The sequence below is a fragment of the Nomia melanderi genome, chromosome 7 (genome assembly GCF_051020985.1).
Source record: "Nomia melanderi isolate GNS246 chromosome 7, iyNomMela1, whole genome shotgun sequence".
Taxonomy (NCBI): Eukaryota; Metazoa; Arthropoda; class Insecta; order Hymenoptera; family Halictidae; genus Nomia; species Nomia melanderi.
In genome coordinates this window covers 19,107,102-19,133,589 of record NC_135005.1, presented here as the reverse complement: position 1 = coordinate 19,133,589, position 26,488 = coordinate 19,107,102, and the positions used below count along the sequence as shown (strand labels likewise).

Genomic DNA, 26,488 nt, shown 5'->3' with positions numbered 1-26,488 from the left:
AGAGAGAGAGAGAGACAGAGAGACAGAGAGACAGAGAGAGAGAGATAGAGAGACAGAGAGACAGAGAGAGAGAGAGAGAAGGAGGAAAACAAAACGATACAAAACTAGAAAGGGCAAAAAGATACTAATGGTGATAAAGTATCGAAAGAAAAATTTGTCTCTTATCCTTTGTCGTTAAAATTTGCCTAGATTACACGGTTCGAGAGAGATCGACGAATACCTTATCGAAATTAAGTTAAAAAGTTTATCGCATCGTTAAGAGGACTCTTTAAAGTATAGCGATCAATTCTTGCGTGTAACATTTTAGAAACCGCTTATGTAATTTTCACCGTAATACAATAGAGTCTTTGTAAAGCTGATTAATTATAAGATATAAAATAACTAAATAACGACGTTACATTAACTTTATCGAATTAGTCTGAGATTATATTCGATTGATTCGTATCGATCGTAGGAATATTTAAATATTACCTCGGTTGGCATACGTAACGATTTAACGAATGTTCATTAGATAAAAACTGTTGTCACTTTAATAATCTGATACTTATCCATGCTACTGATACATTATATTTATTACCTCAAAAATCTGTGGAACAAATGGCGTAGAGTTTTATTAAAGAATGTTTTTGAATTCATCCTCGTGCATAATTCACTTGAAACGTCCACGTGTTTATAAAATCGTTGTATGTGTCGCACTTTACTTTTTGGTAAATTACATGGTAACTGTAACGCTACGACTGCGACCGGCGGTATCTGCGGTTGGACTGCTTACCTGTTTCAGATTATCTGCTTCACAAGTTTTCCTATACACACATATATCTATAAGAGTATATCATATCGTGCTTTTACACTTTAGTGTGCGCGTATAAAATCTCATTTATTACATTATCAGATTTCCACATTTATCTTCTTATACTTAAATGTACACACATATATGCGAGTATACGTGTACATAAATTATATATATATATATATATAATTATATTACATATAATTATATTACATATAATTATATGTACACGCATACATGTGTATGTGCGTATGTTATATTGAATGAGGAAGAGAGGGAAAAAGAGAGATATAGCATACAATGTTTGTGTATTTAAGCAATATATAATATGTATACATCATACAATATTTTGGCAAATTGAAAATACTAATTAATTAAATATGATGCGATACAATTCTTCTCAACGTATTAGAGCAAGAATTTCTTAACAACAATTAGTCGACATCATACCCGTAATCTTTGTATTTTACGAAAAGAAATGCGTTCTTTACAATTCACTTGCCAGAAGGATAACGCAAACGTGACAAAGAAAAACAGAATTCTTTGGATGTTGATGGTATTTTCAATAAGCTTGTACCTGGAGCTAAGTAGAAAAGAGAAAGATGTGCCTTGTATGTGGGTACAATAGCGCTGGGAATTTTTAAAACTTTTAAATGCATTCCTCTGATAGTTCAAGGAGGAAACTTTGTTACAGTCATTTAAATTTTGTGTTACGCAACAATTACTTGCTGGCTGAATCTTCACTATTATCTGTATCAGGTACTTCTAAAATTTTCGGGCCGTAAAGAAGAACGTATGCACAATGCCAGTCACCACCACCGCTAAGTTTTAAAACATCTTCACTGGTTACAGCATTAACATTTTCATCGTCACATTTTAACCAACTGTCTTCTTTTTGACGAACCCAAGCTATATAATGACCACTACTACTTGATCGGCCCCCATGCGTTAGAACTGCCTGCAGAATATAGAAACCACTGTTGTTCGAGCCTAAATCTGTAATTGTAAAAATACAAACGGTAACACGAAAGAAAATGGTATTACAAACAGTTTCAACATAAATTTTGTACCGTCTGAAAACCAAAATGATTCCTGTTTCATTTGCTTTTTATTATCTTCCTTGTCCTTTTTGTCTTTTGCGTTACGCGATTCTTCCAGTAAAGTGTCTTCGTATTCTTTAAATTTTTCACGCATCGGGGTGAGCTTAGTTTGAAGTTCATTGGTGCATAATTCAAAAGCATCAAATTCAAGAGGAAATTTCACATCCTTGAGAATTTTTGCATTAATCGCCTCCTTTTCTTTATAATAAAAACGTACAAATTGGATAGTTAAATATGCTGGCAATCTACTAATTTTTGACTGTAAAACAAATAATCATACATATTTAAATGTAAAACATCATTGTTTTGAATGTAAAAACTTTTTCACATTGTACATTTTTTTTACCGTTTTTGTATATACAGCATCTCTGCCCAACGTCGAGGACAGTTTTGTAATTTGTTCTTGCATCTTATTCCTAAGTCCAGAATGCATGTACTTAACTTCAGTTGATATGAAACAACTTAGTTGTAAAAATTCCTCTTTTCCTTTTGTGGGTGGTTCATCTTCAGATTCTACACATTTTAATTCTGTATCGAACGTTCCTCCGAAATATTGTTGAATCAGTGATCGAGGCTTATAACTTTGTCCATCATCTTCCGAAGGTGCAGAATTTTCCTGTTGTCATTTTACACTTATGAGTATAATTCAACAGTTTGGGATTATGTGCATGGCAAAACGAAATGTGTGTTTAACTTATGTATGAAAGAATTTATATATATTAAAATCTAAATAATAATAGTATCAGTGGAGACATAAATGAATAGTTTTGATTTATAATATGAATATGACTTAATGAAATAATTTTGATTATAAGCCACCTGTATTTGAAAAATTTCAAACAATATTAAATATGTAACCACCTTTGCTGGTAATATTTTTTGCAACATTCTAAGAAGTTGTGTCCAACATTCATTAGCATCCTGCTGCTGAAATCTACCATTTTCAGATTGTTCGGCAAATCTTGGAAACTTCAGACGCATTAGTTCCACCAGAAAAAAGGGTGAATAGAATCTCCTTTGATCCATACCCTCGTACAAATTTCTTAAACCGGCTGTTATATTATGTGCAAAACCATTGTTAGCAGCAACTTCTCCTGAAAAACCCCTTAAAGCATCTCGTAGTTCAGGGACAGTTTTCAGGCATTGCACAGTTGCATTAAAGTAACATGTATTTCCAAAATTGGTCAAACCAACAGGTAAACCTAAAGCTGTGGCTAATTCAGATTCGTTCATATCTTCTAGAAACAATGGTTTTTCTGTAGGTTCTGTTGGTACATCTTCCTCTTTAGAACCCATCATCAATACCATAATGCCCTGTTACAAAGACAACATTTATAAAATTAAACTGATAACATTTGAAACTTTCAGTTTTTATTTATAATGTGTATTACCATAGGTAAAAATATTCATAATAACGGTTTAAATTATGTTCTTACATCTTTTAATTTGATGTTACCCCAATCATCGTCTTTCAATGTTAATCCTTGTAACATGACTTTTTGTCTTTCTGGCCGCACTCCTGTGAGTGCAAATAGTTGTGCTTTAAACAACATTGGTACCTCGTCTGTATTAACCTCTACGCCAACAAAAAGATCCTTTCCCCATCTGACTTTAACTAAAACGAAACATTTAAATGGTCAATTGCCGAATATAAAACGGTAAAAGGTTCCGTAAGAAATTTTAGGTTAGATATGTAAAACTTGAATTTTCACAAAACATACCTGAGTATTGAGGCATATTTCTTGAAGTTTTTTTAAATATATTTACTTCTTGTAAAAGTATATCAATTCGTAAACTTAATTTTTACAATATTTGACCACTATGACTATAAACTTCGGTAAAATGCACCGTCAGACATTCGCATACATGCATGCGCAGGGTTATTCCCTCACCTGGAAACCGCGCGCGCGCGCGAGACAAGTGCCAGCAGCAACAGTGCGATACATCTAACACCACTTTACATAGGCTAGTGAATGAATGTCATGCACATTACGAATAGCACAACATACGCAACATACGAATAATACACACCATCCGGTTCGAACTTTGTCGTTCGACGGCAATGTAATCTACAGTATTATCAAATTTATCGTGTATTTGTAATCGTTAATCAATATTAGAAGCAACATTGTAAATCTTTAGTTTACCAACATTCAATAATCAGACTCAATGACTTTCAATAAATGCACTATATCGTTGATACTCATTTCTGTACAATGCAAAACAATCGGGAAAAATATAAAACATTATATTATTTATCACATAGAATATGCATAAATCAATGTTTTATTAAGTTTTATACAGGACAATAACACATTTGATTAAATAGATGAACTATTCACGCAATTTCCTATAAATTAGGACCAGCCTAAAAATGATTAATGTCAACTATCACATTGTTATAATCGTGATATTCAATCACAATTACTAATCTCACTTATTTGCTACAATATCCTGTATAATGAGTAGAACATTTCTCTTATGCTACAATAATTCATACATCGTGTTCTCTTTGGAGTATTGTACTTAAAATCTTTGTATATGCGATAATCTTATTGTATAGATCTTAAAATGTACATTTTGCATAAAGAATTGTTCGGGTTTCATCTAACACAATGTAATGAGATGGCAAGTGCAGTTTTATCGAAGCTAAGCCCAAACTCGTAGAGTTGAATCCCAACTTCCAGTCGAAAGGGCAGTTCCATCCGGAGAGACTCGTAAGCAAGATACTCGATTTTCGTGTCCATACAAAAATGCGATTCGTTGACATTTCAGAGTATCCCATATATTTACAGTGTAGTCATTGTAACCGGCGAAAAGCAGCCGTCCACTGACACTCAAGTCAACAGCGTTTGCTCCAAATATTATACTTTCTTTTGCGTAAACGGCTATTTCTCTATCCGCGCGTAAATCAAACAGGCGACAAGTTGCATCGTCGGAACCCGTTGCGACTGCATCACCGCCGGGATGAAATTTCACCTAAACCCCAAATAGAATGATATAATGAAAATTATATAACGGTATAACATATAAATCAATGTTTACATACAGAGTTAACATCAGATCGATGTCCTTCGAAACTTTGAACACATTGACCAGTCCGCATATCCCATATTAGAACCATTTTATCGCAACTGCCGGAAACAAATGTGTTACCGGTTTCACTTGGCGCTAAATCAATAGACATAACATCGCTGGAATGCCTAAGAAAGCTTTGCAGTAGTTGTCCGCTTTCTACATCCCATAAAGCGCACGTGCTATCTCCGCTGCCAGTTAAAATCTGTTGATCGCTATTCGGAAATACGCAGCAAGACATGTAAGATGTATGCGTAGCAACGGTTTTTTTACGCGTTGATACATCATCTTCTTGACTCAAAGGATATACGGTAACTTTATTATCCAATCCTCTATAAAAAGCAAATATAACGTACAAGTCACCATGATAGAACACAAAATATTAAACATGTCAAATCAATTGATCACTGTAGGTCATTCAGGAAAAATTAACACGTTCGCGGACGTGAATCCTACAGCATTCATTTTCATTGTGATACGAAATTACACGAATGTTATAACATTCAAATTTATAAGCCACACTATTAGGCATTTAATTCTATATACCCTTAATTTTTTATGTAAAGATTTTATATTAAGATATATATGAAAATGTTCCAAGCGAGAAAAGAGTTCACAAAGTCACAAAAAAGTGACCTCAAGTGGCCAGTTGACATTGACTTTAATTTTATATATTCTTAATACCCGCACGCAACGAGAGCACCGCTTGGAGCATAAGCGCAAGCCATAACCCAGATTGTTGGCATAGTAAGAGCATGTTCTTTGTTCGTTGTAAATGCATCCCATATTATCATTTTGCCATCCTAGAACATTCGTTGTATGAAGATATATTTTAACGGTATATATAAATAATTAGAATTGGCATAAACCTGTGAAGAGGAAACGATATGACGTTTATCCGGTGACCAATCGGAACAAAGGACTTTGGCTTGGTGACCTTTTAAAACACGACGCGGTTTCACATTAGTACAATTGATTGCTTCGAGTCTATCTGCAACACTGGCAACTGAAATGACAATATTGATTGAATTATTTCAATATTACGAGTATTATAACTTATTAGATAGGCACAATGTTACGTCTTAAAAATATTTTAGTACAAAATCAATAAGTAATCCTGTTTTATATATCTCATAAGACTTAACATTGTCTCTTAGATAAGATTAATATGACAGTTACGAGTAATATCATTTAATTTCTGTCGTTCTTCTTCTAATCGTATTTTCAAACTTTCAGCTTCTTTCACTAACTTTTCTATAAGTTCTGATTCAGTGGCAGCATCCATATTTTTAGGTTTATAATGATAACCACTTGTTATTAAGAGACAAGTAGTTCCAATGTACACAGTGCCATTCGAATGTATCTCCTATTACAAATTAGCCTTCATTTACCTGTAATGTGTAGTTCGAGTGAAATAGTTTATGTATGGTTTCATATAAATTGTAAACAATGAATTTACTAGTTTTGTCACCTGCCGTTTTCGGATGAAAGAAACGGCGATATTGTAATTATCAAGAACGCGATGAACGTCTTTCAGCATGGACAGATTGTTTAATTCTTTTTCATTTTTTCCTTGATGATTATTCATTTGCTTTTTCTCAAAATCGTTGTCGGTATCTCTTTAAAATACGGTCAACAGCAATAATCAATACGATATGACAAAATAACAAACTTTGGCGCCGGTGCAATGACGCTTCCATATTTCACTAACTTAACCTGAACTTTTGACAGATTTTGCAAACCATAAAACTATTTGTTTCTTATAAACATTCACTTATCATTTGTAGAAAATGCTTCTAATCGATGACAATCGAAAGCGTAGAAAATAATCCGTCATCACTAAACTGTTACTACATCTGGATGCAATATCGAAACTTACCGAGTTCGAATAGTTTCATGTTCAACGATAAATATTTACTATAAATGTTTACCAATAAATAGGTACATGTTTCTTATAATTAATACAAAAATATGTGATACTTTTTAATCGAATGAATGAATTGGACAATATAAAGATTGAAGAAAAGAGCTTTATACAGATTTATAAATATACGTATCATGCATACTATACAACACTGTATATACCAGAAAAATGATTTTATATTAATTTTTTATTTATATTTTACTTCAAGAAATGCATTTTTTTTTAACAATAATAAATTTATGTCACATTCATAATTTTGAAACAATGAAATTCAAGTTTCTTAGTTCATGGTTATTGACATTCGTCTACCTGTATCTTCATGCGTGTAAAAATAATAAGTTACTTCATACGAAATTCCAAGTTCTATTGCATTAAATAATAATTATACAGTTGGTGTACAGTCAGACAGAGTTTAAATTGAAATTGGGCGCCTATTTCTTCTATCGAGACTGCGTAAATATGTTTAACCTCGCACCCAAAGTTCAATACACTGAGACTTATATATTAAATATTTGTTAAGTAAACACATCGTTCCATAAATGTTTGTTCGACACAGAAATTGTGCTAAACTTTATTTTCGGAATACTAGGTAAAGTATATGCTAGTTTATGAATTAATGCATGCATCTGGATTCGAGGCTATGGCGCAGGTCGATGGATATCGACTTCCTGCCGGTGTGGATGTCAGAGTGGGGTTGAACGGGACGTTCTTCTGCTCGTTCCTGTCGTGATCGTTCTTCGTTTCTGAATTCGTGGTCCGGTTGACGGGCTTTTCGACACATCGAAATGGCTCAACTATCTCTACGTTTGGCTTCCTCGATAGCAAGGCAATTGCCGAATGCTACAATTCAGGTGATCATACTTTTAAGAATCTCTTTTCAACTATTTATTCATGAAAGAATTGCTGCATCGAACATGCCGACATTTTCTACCTTGGGACAACTGTTCAGCTGAATGCTCCGCCTTTTCGATTCTCTTATTTTTTAAAGAAGACGTTATTTCCGTTAAATAATAATTATCTTTGTTAAAACTTGATGACAATTGAAGTACTAATTTTGTTACAAATGCTTTGCTTATAGTGTATTACATAAACATAAAGGTACCAAGTTATGTAATAAGTATTTAGGTTGCACTGTGACTGTAATATAACAATAATGAATTAGAATTCGTTTTTATAGGTGAAATGGCCTGTTGCAAGCATTGCATCCTGCAAATATCATGTATCCTGCAGTCGTCGTTCTGCTGAAATCTCTTCCATTTTGGAGGAGCGTATACTTGGTTCATCTCCAAAGGTATATCATTACATTTTGACATTAAGCGAGAGCACATTAAATAATATGAATGTATTATATTATTCTATATAACATTTAATGATATTTAAGTTCTTAACGTATATATCTCCATTAATTTATTTTTTAATGAAATTATAGACCAATCTTGAGGAAACTGGTAGGGTATTGAGCATCGGTGATGGTATTGCTCGTGTATACGGGCTTAAAAACATTCAAGCTGACGAGATGGTAGAATTTAGTTCAGGATTGAAGGGTATGGCTCTGAACTTGGAACCCGATAATGTTGGTGTTGTCGTATTTGGTAATGACAGGCATATTAAGGAGGGAGACATTGTTAAACGTACTGGAGCTATCGTGGACGTGCCAGTCGGCGAAGAATTGCTAGGACGTGTCGTAGATGCATTGGGTAATCCTATCGATGGGAAAGGACCCCTTAACAGCAAGTTAAGATTCCGTATTGGTACCAAGGCACCTGGTATTATCCCTAGGTATTTATTTTTTACATAGCAATTAGCATTGCTTGTTACATAAATGGAATCATCATTTTTTACTATATTTCATTGCAAATATTTTTATCAGGGTATCTGTAAGAGAGCCTATGCAGACTGGAATTAAAGCTGTAGATTCTTTGGTACCTATTGGTCGTGGTCAACGTGAATTGATTATTGGTGACAGACAGACTGGTAAAACTGCTCTTGCCATTGATACTATCATTAACCAGAAACGATTCAATGACGCTGGAGAAGAAAAGAAGAAATTGTACTGTATTTACGTTGCTATCGGTCAGAAGAGATCTACCGTAGCCCAAATTGTAAAACGTCTGACGGATAGTGGAGCCATCAATTACACTATTATTGTCTCTGCTACCGCTTCTGATGCAGCACCTCTACAGTATTTGGCTCCGTATTCTGGTTGCGCTATGGGAGAATTCTTCAGGTAGTCTTAGTTTGTTCTAAACTTCCATGAAACAAATATGAAAATGTCACAACTGGTTTGTCCTGTCCCCGCCACTTATACAAATACGTTCGATCTTCGTCACTTATACAAATACATCTGGGTAAAGTCTTCTAAATTTTTTTTCGCTTCCCTTTTTCTCTCCGCCTGCACAGTGGCGGAAGCTCGGTGAGTCGTGGGTAAGCGGTGGGGATAGAACAAACCAGTACCGTAATAGATAATGCAGCTTTTAATTGTCGATAATATTATTACAATTTTCTGTCTTACAGAGATAATGGGAAGCACGCTTTGATCATATACGACGATTTGTCGAAACAAGCCGTTGCATATCGACAAATGTCTCTGCTGTTGAGACGACCACCAGGTCGTGAGGCCTACCCTGGTGATGTATTTTACCTTCATTCCCGTCTTCTCGAAAGAGCAGCTAAAATGAACGAGAGTCTGGGAGGTGGTTCGTTGACTGCTCTACCAGTTATCGAGACTCAGGCCGGTGATGTGTCCGCTTATATCCCTACGAATGTCATCTCCATCACTGATGGTCAGATTTTCTTGGAAACTGAATTGTTCTACAAAGGTATTCGCCCAGCCATTAACGTAGGTTTGTCCGTATCGCGGGTCGGATCTGCCGCTCAGACGAAAGCCATGAAACAGGTAACTGTCTAATTTATACATTCCCAAGTATTCGAAAATACTGTGTGTTTTTTTTGTTAATTATATTTTGTTTTATAGGTTGCTGGTTCCATGAAATTGGAGTTGGCTCAATACCGTGAAGTAGCAGCTTTCGCACAATTCGGGTCTGACTTGGATGCCGCAACCCAACAACTTTTGAACAGAGGTGTTAGATTAACAGAACTTTTGAAACAAGGACAATACGGTAAAAGATTTCATATGCATAATGAAATTAAGAAAAATATTAATAAAACACAGGATAACATGTATACATAACTGACTGTAATGTTTTTCTCAGTACCTATGGCTATCGAAGAACAAGTAGCTGTTATTTACTGTGGTGTCCGTGGATACCTTGACAAGATGGAACCTACAAAAATCACTGCCTTTGAAAAAGAATTCCTTGCCCACATCAGGTAACCTTCTCGAAGCAATTGTTGAATTTACCTTTACATTAGGAATGAATTTACATATGATGTTAATTGAACATTCGAATGTTTCAGGGCCAGCCAACGAGACCTCTTAAATACAATCGCTAAGGAAAATACTATTAGCGAAGCCTCTGATGCGAAATTGAAAAAGGTCGTTACTGACTTCCTTGCATCTTTTTCGGAGTAACTTGTCAGTATAAATAAATAATATTTCTCTGCTGTGCAAGAGTCATGTGCAAATGATATTCATTATTGTAATAGTTTTTAATGTATAACACTTGCACATTATAAATATTATTACAAAGAAAGAATTCCACATCCGAACGCTAAATACGATAGTCCTACATGAATGTTTACTCTCATTACATGTTGATCGTTATAAAATATCATAATTGGTTATTACGAATGGTTGCTTTTCCCAAAGAAAATTTCATTTATAGCAGAAGCGGGAGAAGTGTATCGAAAGAAACGAGTAATAAAGTTCTAGAATTTTTTCAACTTTCTGTTGCTTTATTTTCCTTGTCATAATGCATCCTCAAATGCTCAATTCAAGACGAAAGTCTTGAAGGAAAAGAGCTGAGTATAATGCAAATGAAAAATTTCAATTGTCTATTAAAATGTAAAAATTATATATTCAAACTTTGATCATATGTAGTTTGTCTTTCTCAAAAGTTATTGGCTTATGCACTTTTGTAATTTTTCCTGTGCCGATTATTAGATTATGTTCTCGGACAGTAAAGACTTTGCCTTCTGCTATTGGCATGCGATAAAGAAGTGTTAACTTGGCGGTTGCAAATTCTCCTGGCATTAACATATCAACTCCTGGTGGTAGTAAGAAATCAAAACGACAATACACGTTCCATGTTGAACAGAATATTAGTGTAGAAAATCCATTTACCTACAAAAACAAAATGTAAATTAATTATACAAAACAAAATTAAATTTACATTGTATAACATTTATTAGAATGTGTACCGCTATTGGTTTTTGACGTCCACCTTCACTTTTATCTAATAAATAGAATTGCGCTTCAAAGTGATTAGTAGGAGTTACACTATTCTTTTGGCATACTACCATTCCTCTACGTACAGAACCTAACTTAATACCTCTCAATAAAACACCAATATTTTGACCAGCATATGCTTTTGGCACACTCTTCTTAAAAACCTAATAATAACATATAATTTATAAATTTAGACGATACATTATTTTATCCTAAACTACATAAATTTTATAAAATCTTAATAATATTGGAACCTAGTTTGCATTTGCAAATTTTTCTTGAAAAGTGTTATTAAAATATACAAATGAATAGTTCTGTTAAAAACAAGAATACAGTATCATTTATATTTCTAGAAACGGTAAATTTCAAGTATTACCTGAATGTCTGAGATATGAGTGTCAAGTTTTACATCGAAGCCCACCATATGTGCTTCTGCACTTTTTGCAATTGAGCCCTGTGTTAATGTCCCTACCACAACTGTACCTCTACCTGGTACAGAAAACACATCGTCGATTGGTAGCACAAAAGGAGCTGCATAATCTCTCGATGTGGTTGGAATATGATTATCTAAAGCATTCAACAGCAACTGCACAGAAGGAACTCCAATTTCTGATTTATCTCCGTTCAAAGCAAGCAAAGCTGAACCACAGACAAATGGAGTATTAATCCCGTTAAATCCATATTTATCCAACAATTCTCTAGTTTCCATTTCTGCAAGTTCAATGATGTCTTTGTCTACTATATCTACCTGGATAAAATTTAATAGGTGTTATAATCGAGAAAACATTTGTATAATTATCCATAATCAACATGTACCTTATTTATGTATACAATAAGATGTTTAATTTCAAGTTGACTAATTAATAATAAATGTTCCTTGGTTTGTGGCATAGGGCCATCATCGGCAGCAACTACTAAAATTGCACCATCCATTTGCGACGCTCCACTAATCATATTTTTAATAAAATCAGCATGACCTGGACAATCTGTATGGGCATATTCTCTCTTGTTAGTAGCATATCCAACATGAGCTATATTTATAGTAATGCCTCTTCGTTTTTCCTCGGGCGCTTTATCAATCTCATTGTATGATACATATTTACAAGTTTTATTAATTTCTGACAAATATTTTGTTATAGCAGCTGTTAAAGTTGTTTTACCGTGATCTACATGCCCTATTGTGCCTACATTGCAAGTCTCTTTTATTACAGGTTCTAACGAATGTTTTTCGTTAGAACAAAAATGCAGTGAATCTTGTTTAAATTTTGGTATGTAACACCTGTACAATATGTGTTGTAATAAATTATGCTTTTGATGCAAATAAGTGATGATTTGTCGAGATTTCAATAATTTATAAAACACAGTATTCATGTTAATATTCACCATAGCTTTTTATTTAATGTACACTGTATACTTTAATATCAAATACAAAGTTTTATATTATAAACATCATATTTACATAATATATTATGTAAAAATTCGTACTCCTTTTGAACTCAATTTTCGAAATTTAAATACGAAGCCGTATCAAACATTTCATCAACAACGAAGTTCTAAACTAACCGTGGTTAAATAGTAGCCAATTCATTACTAGGAACAGGGTGACCACAATTGAAAAAAAATCTACAAATGAAAGGGATGGCAGCTACAACAGACATTTAATTTTACAATTTATAAAACGCTAACATATTTGACAAATTATAAAATAATTCTATTTTAATTATGTTTTGCACAAATGAATTATTTTTTTCACAGCTATAGATTCAAAATGATTTACTGACTACGTATATGCTTGATTAAACTGACTTAATTAAATTTTGATGTTTCATACTATACAGTTCTCTGTTCACTGATATTCTACTCTATGCTATGTTATCAAAGACGATTGATGAGTAATTGGTAGCAGAATCATCCTTTTACAAATGGCAGAACTTAGTTGTTAAATATTGTAACGTGAATTGTCATTTCAATTGTTAAAAAGTATGACTTCTATTAGTGAAGTGAATTCAATACCTAAAACGAAAAAACCGTCGGGTAAGTTTAACACATAGAAACTATATTTTTACGTTTGACATGGTGTATTTAAAGAAATTTCATAAACAGAATGTAGATTTTATCTATTTTGATATTTTCTATTTTACTAAATTTAATATAGAAAAGAAATGAATATGCACTAACGTTCTTATTTTATTTGAAAGCTGGTAGCATCTTTAATAAATAAAACAAATTTCTATTTGGTAAAATCACTATAAATTAACCCATAAAAATTTGTATTTCCGTAAAGATTTTAACAAACTTAATTTAACAAAATTAATAATTTATTGAATATATCTATTCGAATAAATAATAAATTAATTTTCTTCATTACTATTACAATGAAACAAATAAATGTTATGTCAAATGTTTTGTTTAAACAGATAGTGCATTTAAACAGCAACGTTTACCTGCTTGGCAGCCAATACTTACAGCCGGTACTGTATTACCAACATTTTTTGTAATAGGAATTGCTTTTATACCAGTTGGAATTGGATTGCTTTACTTCTCTGATCAAGTCAAAGAATATATCATAGATTACACGGACTGCAATTCTACAAACTATTTTCTTGCTGATAAAGTACCTTATAAATGTGCAGACTTTATAACGCATACACCTCACCCTAATCCCCCTTGTATTTGTGAAATAAATTTCACGTTACCATCCCATTTTAATGGAAGGATTTACATGTATTATGGTCTGACTAATTTTTATCAGAATCATAGACGATATGTAAAGTCACGCGACGATAATCAATTATTAGGAAAATTAAGCAATGATGTCTCTGGCGATTGTGCGCCATTTGCTTATGAGGGAAGTACAGCAATTGTACCATGTGGAGCTATTGCTAATTCTTTATTCAGCGATGAATTAGCATTGTATTCGATGAGTCATAAAGCAAATGTGCCATTATTAAAAACTGGTATAGCTTGGCCTTCGGATAAGAACATCAAATTTAGAAATCCTGAGGGTGACTTGAAAGTAGCATTTAAAGAATATGCAAAGCCAAAGGACTGGACTAAATATATTTACGAGTTAGATCCAGATGATGAAAGTAATAATGGTTTCCAAAATGAAGATTTAATTGTTTGGATGAGAACTGCCGCATTACCCACTTTTAGAAAACTTTATCGTAGGGTAAACCATACAGTGAATGGTTTCGGTGATGGATTATTGGAAGGAGATTATAAACTTACTGTCAATTATTGTAAGTAAAGATTATATTAAGTAAGCAAACTGTAATGTGTACAATTATATAAAAATAATTAAATAATGTATATTCTCTTTTCATAGCATATCCAGTATCAGCTTTTGATGGCAAGAAAAGAATGATTTTAAGTACTACGTCTCTTCTCGGTGGAAAAAATCCCTTTCTTGGTATTGCTTACATAGTTGTAGGATGTATTTGTTTATTATTAGGTCTTACACTATTAATAATTCACATCAAGTGCTCGAAAAGGTAAAGATAAATAAGCCATACTTTATTACACCCTTTCTGTTTCATTTGTCACTAAACAATGTTACGCTTAAGAGAAACTCAATTAATTAAAAAATGTAATTGCTTTGAAAATTCATATCTGTTTTTAATTTATAGTACAATATAATAATAATGAAAAAAACAAATGTGATTTTAATGTTATCTGTATTTATTGTTTAATTGACAGCAATTACATTTTGTTAACAGTATTAATAGATTGTTTATTCCTTGAAACATTTTAGAAGTTTTATAAATAGATTAAAGAATGAGAGTATTGAAAATACTACTTTGTATCAAGTGAAACTGTTAAGAAAATATCACTTAGACAGATTTTTCTCTAGTGTGCTTTATTTCATAAACTAACGCTCATTAAAATCATGTATCTTAAATTCAAAATTGACAATAAACTATTATGTAATATATGTTATACAGCAAACTAATGTAAAGATGACTGCAAGAAAGTATGCTTAGGGCACCGTAATTGTTCTTGTAAGTGTTTGTCATATTGTGTTATGTCTAATTCTGCAAAAAAATTAATGACATCCCTTATTTTATATTCGTTATAGCTTTATAAATTTTGCTTAATATCCATTCTTTGGTGAATTTATATATTTGTTCTTATGAATGTAATTTCAGTTACTCAGATCATATGCATGTAATATATTCTATATCTGTTATCTTCAATTCACAGTATTATAGATTACACAAAATTTAAACCTCAAATTCAGTTCACGATTATTCTAAATGATTCTTTTACATATACTAGAACTTCTGTTGTAATCTATATTCTTCACTTTTTTTTTTCTAATTCTTTCTTTGCTTGATATACACGCTTTATACATTATCCATAAAGAATCAGGTACTGTAGCGTTGGTTCAATTTTGTATTTACGTATTTGTATTTATTAAAAAGCTGAATTTTCATTTATATGTTCCATATGTGTATAAATTAGTGTGTAAGAACATGAAAATAACTGAAAATATTGTAGCATGTACACATTTAGAATGAGAAACCTAAAAAAATTACTTTAAAGTGGCAAACATTTGATTAATAACTCGATTGAAACATTTTATTTGCATCAAATGAATTAATTATTTTCTTAGCTCTTCTTTTTACCAGAAGCTTTTATCAATTGTTTATTAATGTAATAATAAAATTGTTTGATTGAATCCAACTGGCAGAGAAACTTATCTAATTGTGTTATATTTATTTTATAGTGTAACAGAGATGATTAATGTGAGCCCAACAACTCCATACCAAGAATAATTGCACATAAGCATCCTCAATATTCGAAGAGCATTACAGTCATTCTGCATTTAATTTGTAAGTGTTACTAAAAGTATTTTAATATAGTTTTTCTCCTTAAGTGTAAATGTATGGAATAAAATATAGTGAACAATTCAAAAAAGAAGTATTCCTTATTTTCAAGAAATGAGAAGATATTTAGAAAAATACAGTTCAATACAAGCTTCTTATTACAATTGTACTAACAATTAAATGTGGTTCTGCAAATTTATAATATACACTCTATCTGTTGTTTAGGTGCTTACTCAAATTAGTATTATCAATGGAATTATTAGTAGTTTTATGAATACAGAAGAATGTTTTTAACGCAGCAGTAACATGCTTATGTTAATATGTTTCAAATCTTGTCCCTTTACTTGCATCTACATAAAGAATATGAAAGTCAAAGGTGTAAAAATATTTTGTACGCAGTATAATGTGTATGATTGTACACTACAAGAATGCAGTTAATAGGAAACAGGTTTTTGGTCAATGTAAACATATCGAGGCATTTGAAGCAGTAATGTTCCCAGTCCTGGAAAATATTTTTTGTTTGTTACACAACGATTGTATAATAATCCTTCTTTGATATTTTAATTCACCATTAAAATTTATTTCACGTCGTACCTTGCATAATACTTATGTATGTTCCTAGACATTGTAAAATATTTTTAGTATTACACTTGTCACCAACGAATGTATAAATGTATAAATAAAAAAACTCGTATTTATTAATATATTTTTAAAAAATATATATTTTTAGAAACAAGTCTAATATATGTAACTTAATAAAGAAATAAATATTAATATTAATCAACTGTACAACTTACACCATTTCATTTTTTCTCATTTAACATTATCTTTTCATTTGAATTGTTGTGCTATCCAACTGTCGTATATCGTCCCAGCATTTGATTTCAAAGCATTTTATTGTATTAATAACTATCAATGCATACGTATATATGCACATGTAATAAAGACAAGTGGTAATCACGTATAAAGTGATTTCATGTTATTTGATTTTTTAATTTTAAAGAAATAAAGTAAGATTGTTCGTAATTAGGAATGAATATAATTTTATTTTAGTACACACCCTGCGCAGTCAACTGTTCACCATTGAAAAGGCTGCTTAACGTCATCATATGTTTTCAGTTACATACTACCACGAGTTAGGCACTTGTGAGCTGCTCAAAGCAGTGCCGACTCATCGCCGACAAGATTTTTACCAAAACATCTTTGTAGCTTTGTTACACAAGATTTTTTGAAGTTTCTTTCATTACTGACAACGTAGTTCTAATTTTTTCCCCCTTCAACATGATTATAACTCTGAAAAACTTGCAGCAACAGACGTTTACAGTGGAAATTGATCCATCGCAAACGGTAGGCGAATATAGTGAACATAAAATATGTGTATCATTGTGAAGTGTAATATACATTTTAATATTTTTCCTATAGGTAAAGGATCTGAAACAAAAGATTGAAACCCAGAAAGGTTTCCCTGCAGAACATCAAAAATTAATATATGCTGGTAAGTGATCTATCTTACATAACCTCATTTTTGCTTAATAATCGATTTATTACATGTTTCTATAAACTTACAGTTTACCCAATTTCCTATAAATCTTCTTTGGTTACTATCGGTTTTCGGAAAGAATTCCATGAAATTACGGCATATTAACATTAACTCTTTATAATACTATTATATTTTAGTGATGATGACTTGTAATTTGTTACTATGTAATCATATTGCGAATTTTATAGGAAAGATATTAACAGACGACCATCCATTAACAGAATATAATATAGATGAGAAAAAATTCATAGTTGTTATGGTAACAAAACTTAAAACTGGTAGTAATCCTTCGCCAATTGAAGAAGAACACACGGAAGGTGACAATAAAGAAGAAAGTAGTACAACCAGGTATGAACTTGAAGTTTAAGAGTTGTATATTCTGCGTTTAAGTAGCAATAAAATATGATTATAATAAGTAATGTATTTATTTTGGGTCATACTTTATTAAGCTATTCTTGATGTTACATTTTGTCTTAGCCCGGCGGCACCACCTAGTACAAATCCTATTGCTCAGATTGCACCACAGCCTGCTAGTAATGCACAAGAAGAATTTGAAATAAGTACTACTGCTGAGAATGTCAGAGGTCAAGCCGAAAGTGCCTTGTTAATGGGTGAAGATTATAATACTATGGTAAACAACATTGTAGACATGGGGTGTGTATTTGTCTTATAGAAATATATGTTGCAGATGTGTATTTATCATTCTCTTTCTTAACTCTTGTCTCATGAATGTAATTTACATCAGATACGAACGCGATCAAGTTGAACAAGCGCTAAGAGCTAGCTTCAACAATCCCGATAGAGCTGTTGAATACCTTTTAACGGGTATACCGGTTCAGCTGTTTGAAGATCCACCAGAAGATCCACCAGAGCTACAAGAAGCTCTTCAAGATCATGCTCACCATCCGCTAGCATTTCTAAGAATGCAGCCTCAGTTTCAACAGATGCGTCAAGTCATTCAGCAAAATCCTCAGCTCCTGAATGCTGTGCTTCAGCAAATTGGACACACTAATCCTGCACTGTTACAACTCATTTCACAAAATCAAGAAGCATTTGTTCGCATGCTTAACGAACCTGGTTAGTTTTCCTTTTGCATTACACTGGGGAGTACAGTCGGAAATATATAGAAAATAGTACCGAAATATTTTCACGGTTTTCTAAAATAAGTTATACCTTCTTGTCTTGTAGAGGTCTTCATCGGTGCTCCCTAGTGTAAAATGAGAAATATGGACCCTTTTAATTTGTTTACATGTTCAAGTATTTCATATATTTCATTTTTGAGTAGTGGAAACAACAGGTGGCACAGGTGCAAGAACTACCCCCGTGTCTGCATCGTCTATTCCGTCGGCAGCTGCTCCTGGTGGTTTAACCGGTGGACCTGGTACAGGAATAGGAGGAACTGGAGCTGGAGCTGGAGCTGGGGTTGGGGCTGGGGCTGGGGTTGGAGCTGGGGCTGGGGCAGGGGCTGAAGCAGGAGCACGTGTAGAATCTGCAATAATTCAGGTAACACCGCAAGATAAGGAAGCTATTGAAAGATTGAAAGCATTAGGCTTTCCCGAACACTTAGTTGTACAAGCCTATTTTGCTTGTGAAAAAAATGAAAATCTTGCTGCTAATTTTCTGCTGTCACAAAGCCTCGATGACTGAAGCAATGCACTTCATTAATTTCATAATAACGAGTTAAAGGACTGATATAGGGTGGGTAATTACACAGGCGCCACATATTATTTTCGACTGGTCACCTTCGTTTTGTATATAAGTATGCACACATATTTATATTATTTCTATTAATTCTCTAACTAGATGTATCGGTATTTTTGGTAAATCATACAAATTTAATAAAGTTACTTTCATGACTGCTCAACATATCAGATTATTCGCTATTTTAAATAATTTTATTTCAAAATAAATTTGATTCCAAAATTTCATCTGTCCCGTATATATATATATAATATATAATATATATATTATATTATATTAATATATAATATATATATATATATATATATATTAATTAAGATCGAAATTTGATACTTTGCATCAGTGTTATAATCCATCCTTGCAGTCTCAAAAATTGCGCTACAGCAAAAAGTTTTTGTTTTCTGGATATATGGAGCAGTGTAATTACATTTTTATGTAAGAAAGCCTGATTGTTTAATATAAAGAAAATATAAATACTTTATTGTATTTATATGTTGGAGTTATAATACAATGACGCACATACATGCAAATTTGTATACACTGATAGAGTGTATCCAAAACGTATATATGTGTACAACACATATACTTTGTACATTTAATAGGCTTTCTAATATAAAAATTATGTAAGTGCATCCGTATATGTATGACTGCATATGTATATATGTGTGTACTTGCGTATAACTTGCGCCTATGTATGTATGTATAAAAAAAAGTCTTGTATTTTTTAAACAAAAGTTAAGAAGACAGTTATTCATCAATAAAACATTACCAATCATTTCATTTGTGACAAACTAACAATATGTAAGAAAAACTTAAACAAAGGAAATGAAAATTTTAGTAACATGCATTCGAATCTTTCAAATTTTGTTCTTGACCTCAATATCAAAACATTCTTTTTAATTAAGAAGAAAACAGAAGCTCGTATAATTTATGACTAGTTAGTAAGTGATAAACGTATATAAAATATCCAAAAGGCAGATAAATTCGGGGCGACTTATAAGAAATATGAATCTATAAAAAAATTTGTAATTAACTTTCTATAAAAGTGAAGGCAATGAGATTATTAATATAATGGGAATGCATTCAACGTATTGTAGCCTTAATATAGTAATACATAACTTACTAGAAACCGTTTGAATTTTGAAAATAATAGTACTGATATTAAAATTTTATTAGAAATATAATACAATGTAAAACGAATAATATTGAAAGATTGCTTATTTAATAAATAAAAATTATGTGAGTCTAGGCACAAATGAATAAGTTAGTTTCCCTGTTTTGGTTCATGTATACGTATACGTATATGTATATATCAATATATTGTATATATACGTATATTAAAAAGGATGTAAGTTATAAGATTGAGAAATTCGTTAATTTCTTTTTTAAGTTGCATACCCCCGTGTATGTAAAATTATGTTTCCCATATAAATGGACTATATATACCTTGTATTTAGTCCAGTTTAATATTTTGTTATAGAAATAAGTTTTCACTGTTACAAAGAATTTAGACGCAAAGTATACATTACAAAAATACCTTTTTTAATTAACTTTCTTTACATGTTAAATGCCAAAAACTGATAATATATTAAAAATAAAAGAAAATGTTAGCAAGCAATATTACATTCTCTGTTATTTATCAAATTTTATTTCTAGTACAATAAATTAAATGCTTTAAATTCAAAGCAAGCACTATACATATTCAATTTCTATTGTTGTTTATTTAATAAACATGAAATTAAATGTTTCATTGTGCGCATTTATAAACATAAAAACTTTTATTATATAAATTGTATTTATTATTTATTATAAAATATGTTAAAGAAGTCTCTACAAATGTTATTTATATAGAATAATTTTATATATACATTAACGGATCATTCTAAATAATTAATGCAAAAATAATTATATGATTTTGCCTTTTAAATTTATACCTTTACTTTGAAGATCTTTCTTGGCTTCTTCTATTTGCTGGAAAAAAGTAAGTACAATATTTGAATAGAAAATATTTTAATATTAGAATTTTAATACAGTATAATACTTTATTTATTTTTATACTTACTTGTTGTAATTCGATAGCAGCATTTTCACAATTGTTAAACGTAAAAACCCTATATAAAACAGTGAGAACTGCGTACAATCCGAACAAGAATAAGATGTAAAGAGGTAGAAAAACTATGATCTGCTGGCATTCTGCAATAATCGGGAATTCAATATTTCCTGTAATTGCGGAAAACCATATACCGAGAAATAGAGTTGCGAACAAGAGCCATTCCATTAGTTTCGTCATCTGAAAGTTTCATGCACATCTTTATATAAATTTACCTGTTCTTAAAAGGATTATTAACTAAAATCATTTACGATTTGAAAATCTTTTGATTAATAAAATGATAAATATAGTGTGTACTATATACATACTTTGAAGCATATGACTAAATTATACTCCAATAGTTATATGTATTTTTTATTTAATTTATATCATTATCCTGTTGAATGTGTATAGTAGAAATATAATTTTAATAAAAATTTTAATATAGCGTGTATAGATTTAATATTAAAAACCTCTGTTTTGAAGAAAAAATTGCGCCATAATAGAATTAGTTGAAATGAAACGTGTCAAACTGGTGCTTCACGAGGCACCGTGGAATTCTCTTCTCACAGACTCATCATTGAGAGTTACCCCCTCCATACTTACTTACTTTCCCCTCTTCGTTCAGTTGAATACTACACTACGAGCAAGCTGATCGCTACTTAAATGTACACGTGCAGAAGTCTCCTAATTGTATTTGAACACTACATAGATCTGCTCATAGGGAGAGTACGGTTATCTCAAAATAGGATTCGGATAGTTCCTGCGTTCCTGCAATAGAGGTGGCAGAGGAATTGCTGATAAAAAGTCACTAATTTTAGGGGAGGGACTTTAACATCCCTAGTTTAGATTATACAGTGTAATCAAATTTAAATGTCGAAAGACAGATATACCTATGAAGTCTTTATGTATGCATTATTCTATCTGAATCTAATTGTAAAATATGCTCAGTAAAATCACAACCACTTAATCATAGGAAAATATCTTACGGAAAGTTTCTTACATTCGAAGCCCTCTTACAGCGAACCGATGAAGTTCTCTGCATTCTGTATTGGATATCTATCGTTTAAATGGTTTCTCTATGGATAGTGTATTAAGGTCTCTGTAATTTATTTCGTGTTGATGATTGTTTTACTATCAGAAAGGAAAATATCTATGCATTTACGTAGTACAATTTTCATTAAATTGTTGCATTAAAAATTTACTTTAATAACAATATTTTATGTAGATGTTGACTTGCAAACTGAAAATCGTGAAAATGTTATTGTCCAGAAGGAGTTGCATTGTGAGAAAGTATCATAAAGATATACCTAAACAATGTACAAATTTTACATCAAAAATCACTGAAACGCCCCCCGAGTATGTTAATAAATTATTAATATGTTTTGAAAAGTAATATGTGGTAAAACAACATAATTTGTTCATACAGATCAGTATGGACACCTACAATAGGTTTAGAAATTCATGCACAAATGGCAACAAATTCAAAGTTATTTTCTGGAGCTGGAACAAATTTTAATAGTCCAATTAATTCTTCTGTATCGATGTTTGATTGTGCGATACCAGGAACAATGCCGGTAAAGTATAACAAATGTTTTTGAAAAATATTTCGATAATTTTCTATTGCAGATAACTCTTGTTGTAGGTATTAAATAAAAAATCTGTAGAAATGGGAATATTAACTGCTTTAGCGTTGTCTTGTCAAATAAATCCTGTTTCCATGTTTGAGAGAAAACATTATTTTTATTCTGATTTACCTGTGAGTACTTAAAGTGCATTTTGGAATGAAAGTAAAAGATCGCAATTATTATTTATAGAACACTTTTATTCTTATAAGAATTGGAAGGAAGCTACAGTTATTAAGGAGATAAATATTTTAAATAGGCAGGATTTCAAATTACACAGCACAAAAAGCCTTTGGCCACCAACGGAATAATCTCTTTTATGGTATTTAATCCTCAAATAAGTGGGAACGCATACATAAAATCATCCAAGATTAAACAAATACAGTTAGAACAAGACAGTGGAAGAAGTTACCACAATGAAGATCTTGGAATGTATTAATCATTTTAAGTTCTATTTTTTTTGCGATAACGTGTATACTTTGATATAACAACATAGCGAAGGAATCTTTAGTAGTAGATATCATTTTGCTTTCTCACTATCATGACAATGTTTGTTGATATCACTCCTAACATTTTTGCAGTGGGAAAGGTAGTCCTATGTTGTTTCAAACTCTTAGCTGAATACATTTTATTAAAAATGAAAGAAAAAAAGAATTGTTTCTGTACGCGTTTGTAATGTTTAATGTTTTAAAACTTTGAACAACGAATGTCTACAAGTATCATACCGAGATGTAATATTTCTTATATTCACGTACCTACAAATAACAGAACCTTGTCATACCCGGCTATACACTTTTGGAAATTATATGCTGTATTCAGCTAAACGTTTTGTCTAGCTGTCGCTCGTCGCGAAAGTGTTAATCATTTTATATCTACATTTTTGTATGTGTGTGTGGATAATAATATAAGCATATCATCTTGTTGTTTAATTTATAAATAGGAGTTTAATTGATCTCAATCGTGCTGGATTACCTTTAATGGAATTGGTTTTTGAACCAGATTTAAGCACCGCAGATGAGGCAGCAGCACTTATAAAGGAGTTGACATTGGTTTTACAATCGATAGGCACATGTTCTTGCAAAATGGAAGGTTGTTTATTTATAAACTATTATATTTAAAGTAATCAATCATTTATTATAAATGGATTCTTCGTATTATTTGTAATCATAGAGGGAGCATTAAGAGTGGATGCAAATGTTTCTGTTAGTAAAAACGATGCAAGTCTGGGTACTCGTACAGAAATAAAAAATATTGGAAATACACATGCTGTTCGTAATGCTGTTCAGTATGAGATACAAAGACAAATAAACATTCTGAACAACGGGGGTGAAATTGTCAATGAAACTCGTGCATGGGATGCAATAGAGAAGAAAACTATTATCATGCGCGAGAAGGAAGAAAATCATGTAACACAATTAATTTCTAATTATGATATTTCTAATACTTATATATATATATATATATATATATATTATCGATAAAATTAATGAAAATAATTCTAGGACTATCGGTTTATGCCTGAACCAAATTTACCGCTCTTACGCATACATGTTGATCAAAATGAAGAAAACAAATATAATTTGATTAATGCTTCATCGCTGAAAAAGCAATTACCTGAATTGCCACACACACTAAGGAATATGATGATCGCTCATGATATAAAATATCCGATAATTGCAGCAATAATGGTAATTTGTACTTGTGAGGCTATAATATGCGTAGAATAGGACACCGGTATAAATTTTATGAATGATTGTTTTGATCTTTATCAATATGATTATTTTGATTTTAGAGTAGTAGTGAAGTATTACAATTATTTCTCGAATTAACAAAACGAAATAAAAACTGTAATCAGCAACTGATAGCAGAGGTCATTATATCTAGATTACTTGGTTTTATTCAACACAATGACAAGGATATTAAATTTCTGTAAGTTTACAACAGCAAAAGGATAACATAAAATAAATGTTATTTTTCATTTATTAATAAAGTAATATAATATTATTCAATTTTAGCATGGACAATATAGATTTTATGGACGATTTAATCGACTTATTACAACAGAAATTAGTAAATTATAACAGATTGCAATCGGTATTGGAAATATGGATAGAACAGCCAGAATTGAGACCAAGACAGGTAGGAAGAAAAAAAGTATTTGAAAGTACTGAAATCTTTTACATTTTATAAGGAATAACGAATTCCTATTATGTTCTATTCTCAATAGATTGTTGAACAAAATAATTGGTTCATGATATCAGATCCAAACGAATTACAGAAATTGTGTTTAGATGTAATAGAGAAAAATCCCAAAATAGTTGCGAAGTATAAGCGTGGAAAAGTGAAGTTATTTAAACGTTTGATACACGAAGCAGTTAAAGTTTCAAATGATTGTGCAGACATGCAGAAGTTGACACAGATTATGACAAAGTTGTTACGCGACTAAAATAAACTGTATTCTTTTGTAAAGTATGGTATGTTTCAAATAAAAACTCTACAAATAATTGAATACGTCTATTTTTTGTTTTTAGCATATTTACACATCTCCACATTTAAAATATTATATAAAACATGTAGTCAATTTTCTTCTAGCATTTACTTTTATAAATTGTAGTTACAAATACAAAATAAAATGAGAAATAAATATTTGTGGTCTAACAAACTGGAGACTAGAGCAGTATCAGTCCCCTTTGTAATTTAAAAATTTCGTCTAAGTCGGCACAAATTTTCATTTCATAACAGTGTGAATTATATTGTAAAAAATATTTCACAACAAAGAAAAAAAAGAAAAACAAGTCAGACCATATTCAATGACTCTTTCATCTACATAATACCTGAGGGTGGGACATTTTTATTAGAGCAGTACAAAGTATGATAATAGGAACAACCTTTATCAAATTAATAATCTATTGTTACAGATTAGTTTCTTTTGTATCGTTGAATTAAGACAATACGGTAATATACATTTGGCAAAAGTTTGTAATCATAATTACGATTACTTAAAATTCAATTATTACATTACGAACAATATATATTTTTTTGTACATTACATTTGTAGACGTCTTTAAAATTATATTTACAGTGAAAAAATAACATTAAAAATAATCGTTAAACATAAAAATATTTGACAAAGATTGAACTGCTTACCACAAGTTGTACGTAATCGTTTGACCAATATTTATACAATAACGGAGTATTGTATACTGTGATGCTAGTTCTCACGTAATTATTTTTTTTTCAAATACAATAAGCACATAGATATTGCTATTATACAATACAATGAAGGTATCTATATAGTAAACAGTTACACAAAACTTGTTATTCTGTAACAAACGTCGTTATGAAATAACTATTTCAACTTATCTTTTTTACAATTCTTTACAATATAACATTATTAAAAAACATGACACCTGCGCATTGTCATTTGTTTCTTTCTTCATTACCTATAAACGTTTCATTTTTTTTTT

At 31.4% G+C, this 26,488-nt stretch overlaps 7 protein-coding genes across 16 annotated transcripts; 4 read left to right on the top strand and 3 right to left on the bottom strand.

Annotated features, from left to right (window-relative positions):
• Positions 1 to 1,081: 1,081 nt before the first annotated feature.
• Positions 1,082 to 3,862, bottom strand: Usp14 (ubiquitin specific protease 14). The gene is made up of 6 exons (XM_031972392.2): positions 3,612 to 3,862; positions 3,327 to 3,505; positions 2,752 to 3,204; positions 2,237 to 2,506; positions 1,861 to 2,149; positions 1,082 to 1,786 (listed from the first exon to the last, which is right to left on the bottom strand). Exons 1-6 carry the CDS (start codon positions 3,625 to 3,627, stop codon positions 1,512 to 1,514), a joined length of 1,482 nt encoding a protein of 493 aa, XP_031828252.1. The 5' UTR covers positions 3,628 to 3,862; the 3' UTR covers positions 1,082 to 1,511.
• A 293-nt stretch (positions 3,863 to 4,155) lies between these two features.
• Positions 4,156 to 7,487, bottom strand: Gbeta5 (guanine nucleotide-binding protein subunit beta-5). 5 transcript variants are annotated; one of them, XM_031972414.2, is made up of 7 exons: positions 7,199 to 7,487; positions 6,437 to 6,584; positions 6,145 to 6,356; positions 5,835 to 5,971; positions 5,650 to 5,768; positions 4,940 to 5,297; positions 4,156 to 4,869 (listed from the first exon to the last, which is right to left on the bottom strand). In XM_031972414.2, the coding sequence occupies exons 3-7, from the start codon at positions 6,248 to 6,250 to the stop codon at positions 4,540 to 4,542; spliced, it is 1,050 nt and encodes a 349-aa protein (XP_031828274.1). In that variant the 5' UTR covers positions 6,251 to 6,356; positions 6,437 to 6,584; positions 7,199 to 7,487; the 3' UTR covers positions 4,156 to 4,539. The 5 variants fall into 5 exon arrangements, with proteins under 5 accessions (XP_031828274.1, XP_031828272.1, XP_031828276.1 ...); XM_031972412.2 differs by lacking the exon at positions 7,199 to 7,487 and adding an exon at positions 6,845 to 7,064; XM_031972416.2 differs by lacking the exon at positions 7,199 to 7,487 and having other exon boundaries at positions 6,145 to 6,346; positions 6,425 to 7,064.
• A 67-nt stretch (positions 7,488 to 7,554) lies between these two features.
• Positions 7,555 to 10,732, top strand: blw (ATP synthase subunit alpha blw, mitochondrial). Its single transcript, XM_031972372.2, has 8 exons — positions 7,555 to 7,740; positions 8,067 to 8,180; positions 8,319 to 8,668; positions 8,760 to 9,116; positions 9,404 to 9,785; positions 9,864 to 10,008; positions 10,102 to 10,219; positions 10,307 to 10,732. The coding sequence occupies exons 1-8, from the start codon at positions 7,675 to 7,677 to the stop codon at positions 10,419 to 10,421; spliced, it is 1,647 nt and encodes a 548-aa protein (XP_031828232.1). The 5' UTR covers positions 7,555 to 7,674; the 3' UTR covers positions 10,422 to 10,732.
• A 136-nt stretch (positions 10,733 to 10,868) lies between these two features.
• LOC116425134 (elongation factor Tu-like) lies at positions 10,869 to 17,110 on the bottom strand. Of its 2 annotated transcripts, XM_031972397.2 has the most exons (5): positions 16,864 to 17,110; positions 12,054 to 12,223; positions 11,614 to 11,985; positions 11,210 to 11,401; positions 10,869 to 11,132 (listed from the first exon to the last, which is right to left on the bottom strand). In XM_031972397.2, the coding sequence occupies exons 1-5, from the start codon at positions 16,871 to 16,873 to the stop codon at positions 10,869 to 10,871; spliced, it is 1,008 nt and encodes a 335-aa protein (XP_031828257.1). In that variant the 5' UTR covers positions 16,874 to 17,110. The 2 variants fall into 2 exon arrangements, with proteins under 2 accessions (XP_031828257.1, XP_031828256.1); XM_031972396.2 differs by lacking the exon at positions 16,864 to 17,110 and having other exon boundaries at positions 12,054 to 13,006.
• On the top strand, positions 13,059 to 16,800 carry CDC50 (cell cycle control protein 50A). 3 transcript variants are annotated; one of them, XR_004234629.2, is made up of 5 exons: positions 13,059 to 13,271; positions 13,655 to 14,479; positions 14,566 to 14,731; positions 15,967 to 16,072; positions 16,292 to 16,800. XR_004234629.2 is itself a non-coding variant. In XM_031972400.2 (5 exons), exons 1-4 carry the CDS (start codon positions 13,220 to 13,222, stop codon positions 15,192 to 15,194), a joined length of 1,056 nt encoding a protein of 351 aa, XP_031828260.1. In that variant the 5' UTR covers positions 13,059 to 13,219; the 3' UTR covers positions 15,195 to 15,238; positions 15,967 to 16,277. The 3 variants fall into 3 exon arrangements, 2 of the variants coding, with proteins under 2 accessions (XP_031828260.1, XP_031828259.1); XM_031972400.2 differs by lacking the exon at positions 16,292 to 16,800 and adding an exon at positions 15,182 to 15,238 and having other exon boundaries at positions 15,967 to 16,277; XM_031972399.2 differs by lacking the exon at positions 16,292 to 16,800 and having other exon boundaries at positions 15,967 to 16,275.
• A 69-nt stretch (positions 17,111 to 17,179) lies between the features above and the next one.
• Rad23 (UV excision repair protein Rad23) lies at positions 17,180 to 19,470 on the top strand. Its single transcript, XM_031972398.2, has 6 exons — positions 17,180 to 17,413; positions 17,489 to 17,561; positions 17,795 to 17,954; positions 18,084 to 18,260; positions 18,352 to 18,683; positions 18,892 to 19,470. The coding sequence occupies exons 1-6, from the start codon at positions 17,348 to 17,350 to the stop codon at positions 19,251 to 19,253; spliced, it is 1,170 nt and encodes a 389-aa protein (XP_031828258.1). The 5' UTR covers positions 17,180 to 17,347; the 3' UTR covers positions 19,254 to 19,470.
• Positions 19,471 to 22,017: 2,547 nt separating this feature from the next.
• On the top strand, positions 22,018 to 25,530 carry GatB (glutamyl-tRNA(Gln) amidotransferase subunit B, mitochondrial). 3 transcript variants are annotated; one of them, XM_031972373.2, is made up of 12 exons: positions 22,288 to 22,304; positions 22,373 to 22,494; positions 22,625 to 22,755; positions 22,826 to 22,973; positions 23,042 to 23,155; positions 23,281 to 23,453; positions 23,962 to 24,110; positions 24,192 to 24,427; positions 24,524 to 24,709; positions 24,814 to 24,950; positions 25,037 to 25,160; positions 25,249 to 25,530. In XM_031972373.2, the coding sequence occupies exons 3-12, from the start codon at positions 22,625 to 22,627 to the stop codon at positions 25,465 to 25,467; spliced, it is 1,617 nt and encodes a 538-aa protein (XP_031828233.1). In that variant the 5' UTR covers positions 22,288 to 22,304; positions 22,373 to 22,494; the 3' UTR covers positions 25,468 to 25,530. The 3 variants fall into 3 exon arrangements, with proteins under 3 accessions (XP_031828235.1, XP_031828233.1, XP_031828234.1); XM_031972375.2 differs by lacking the exons at positions 22,288 to 22,304; positions 22,373 to 22,494 and adding an exon at positions 22,018 to 22,178; XM_031972374.2 differs by having other exon boundaries at positions 22,295 to 22,494.
• Positions 25,531 to 26,488: the final 958 nt, after the last annotated feature.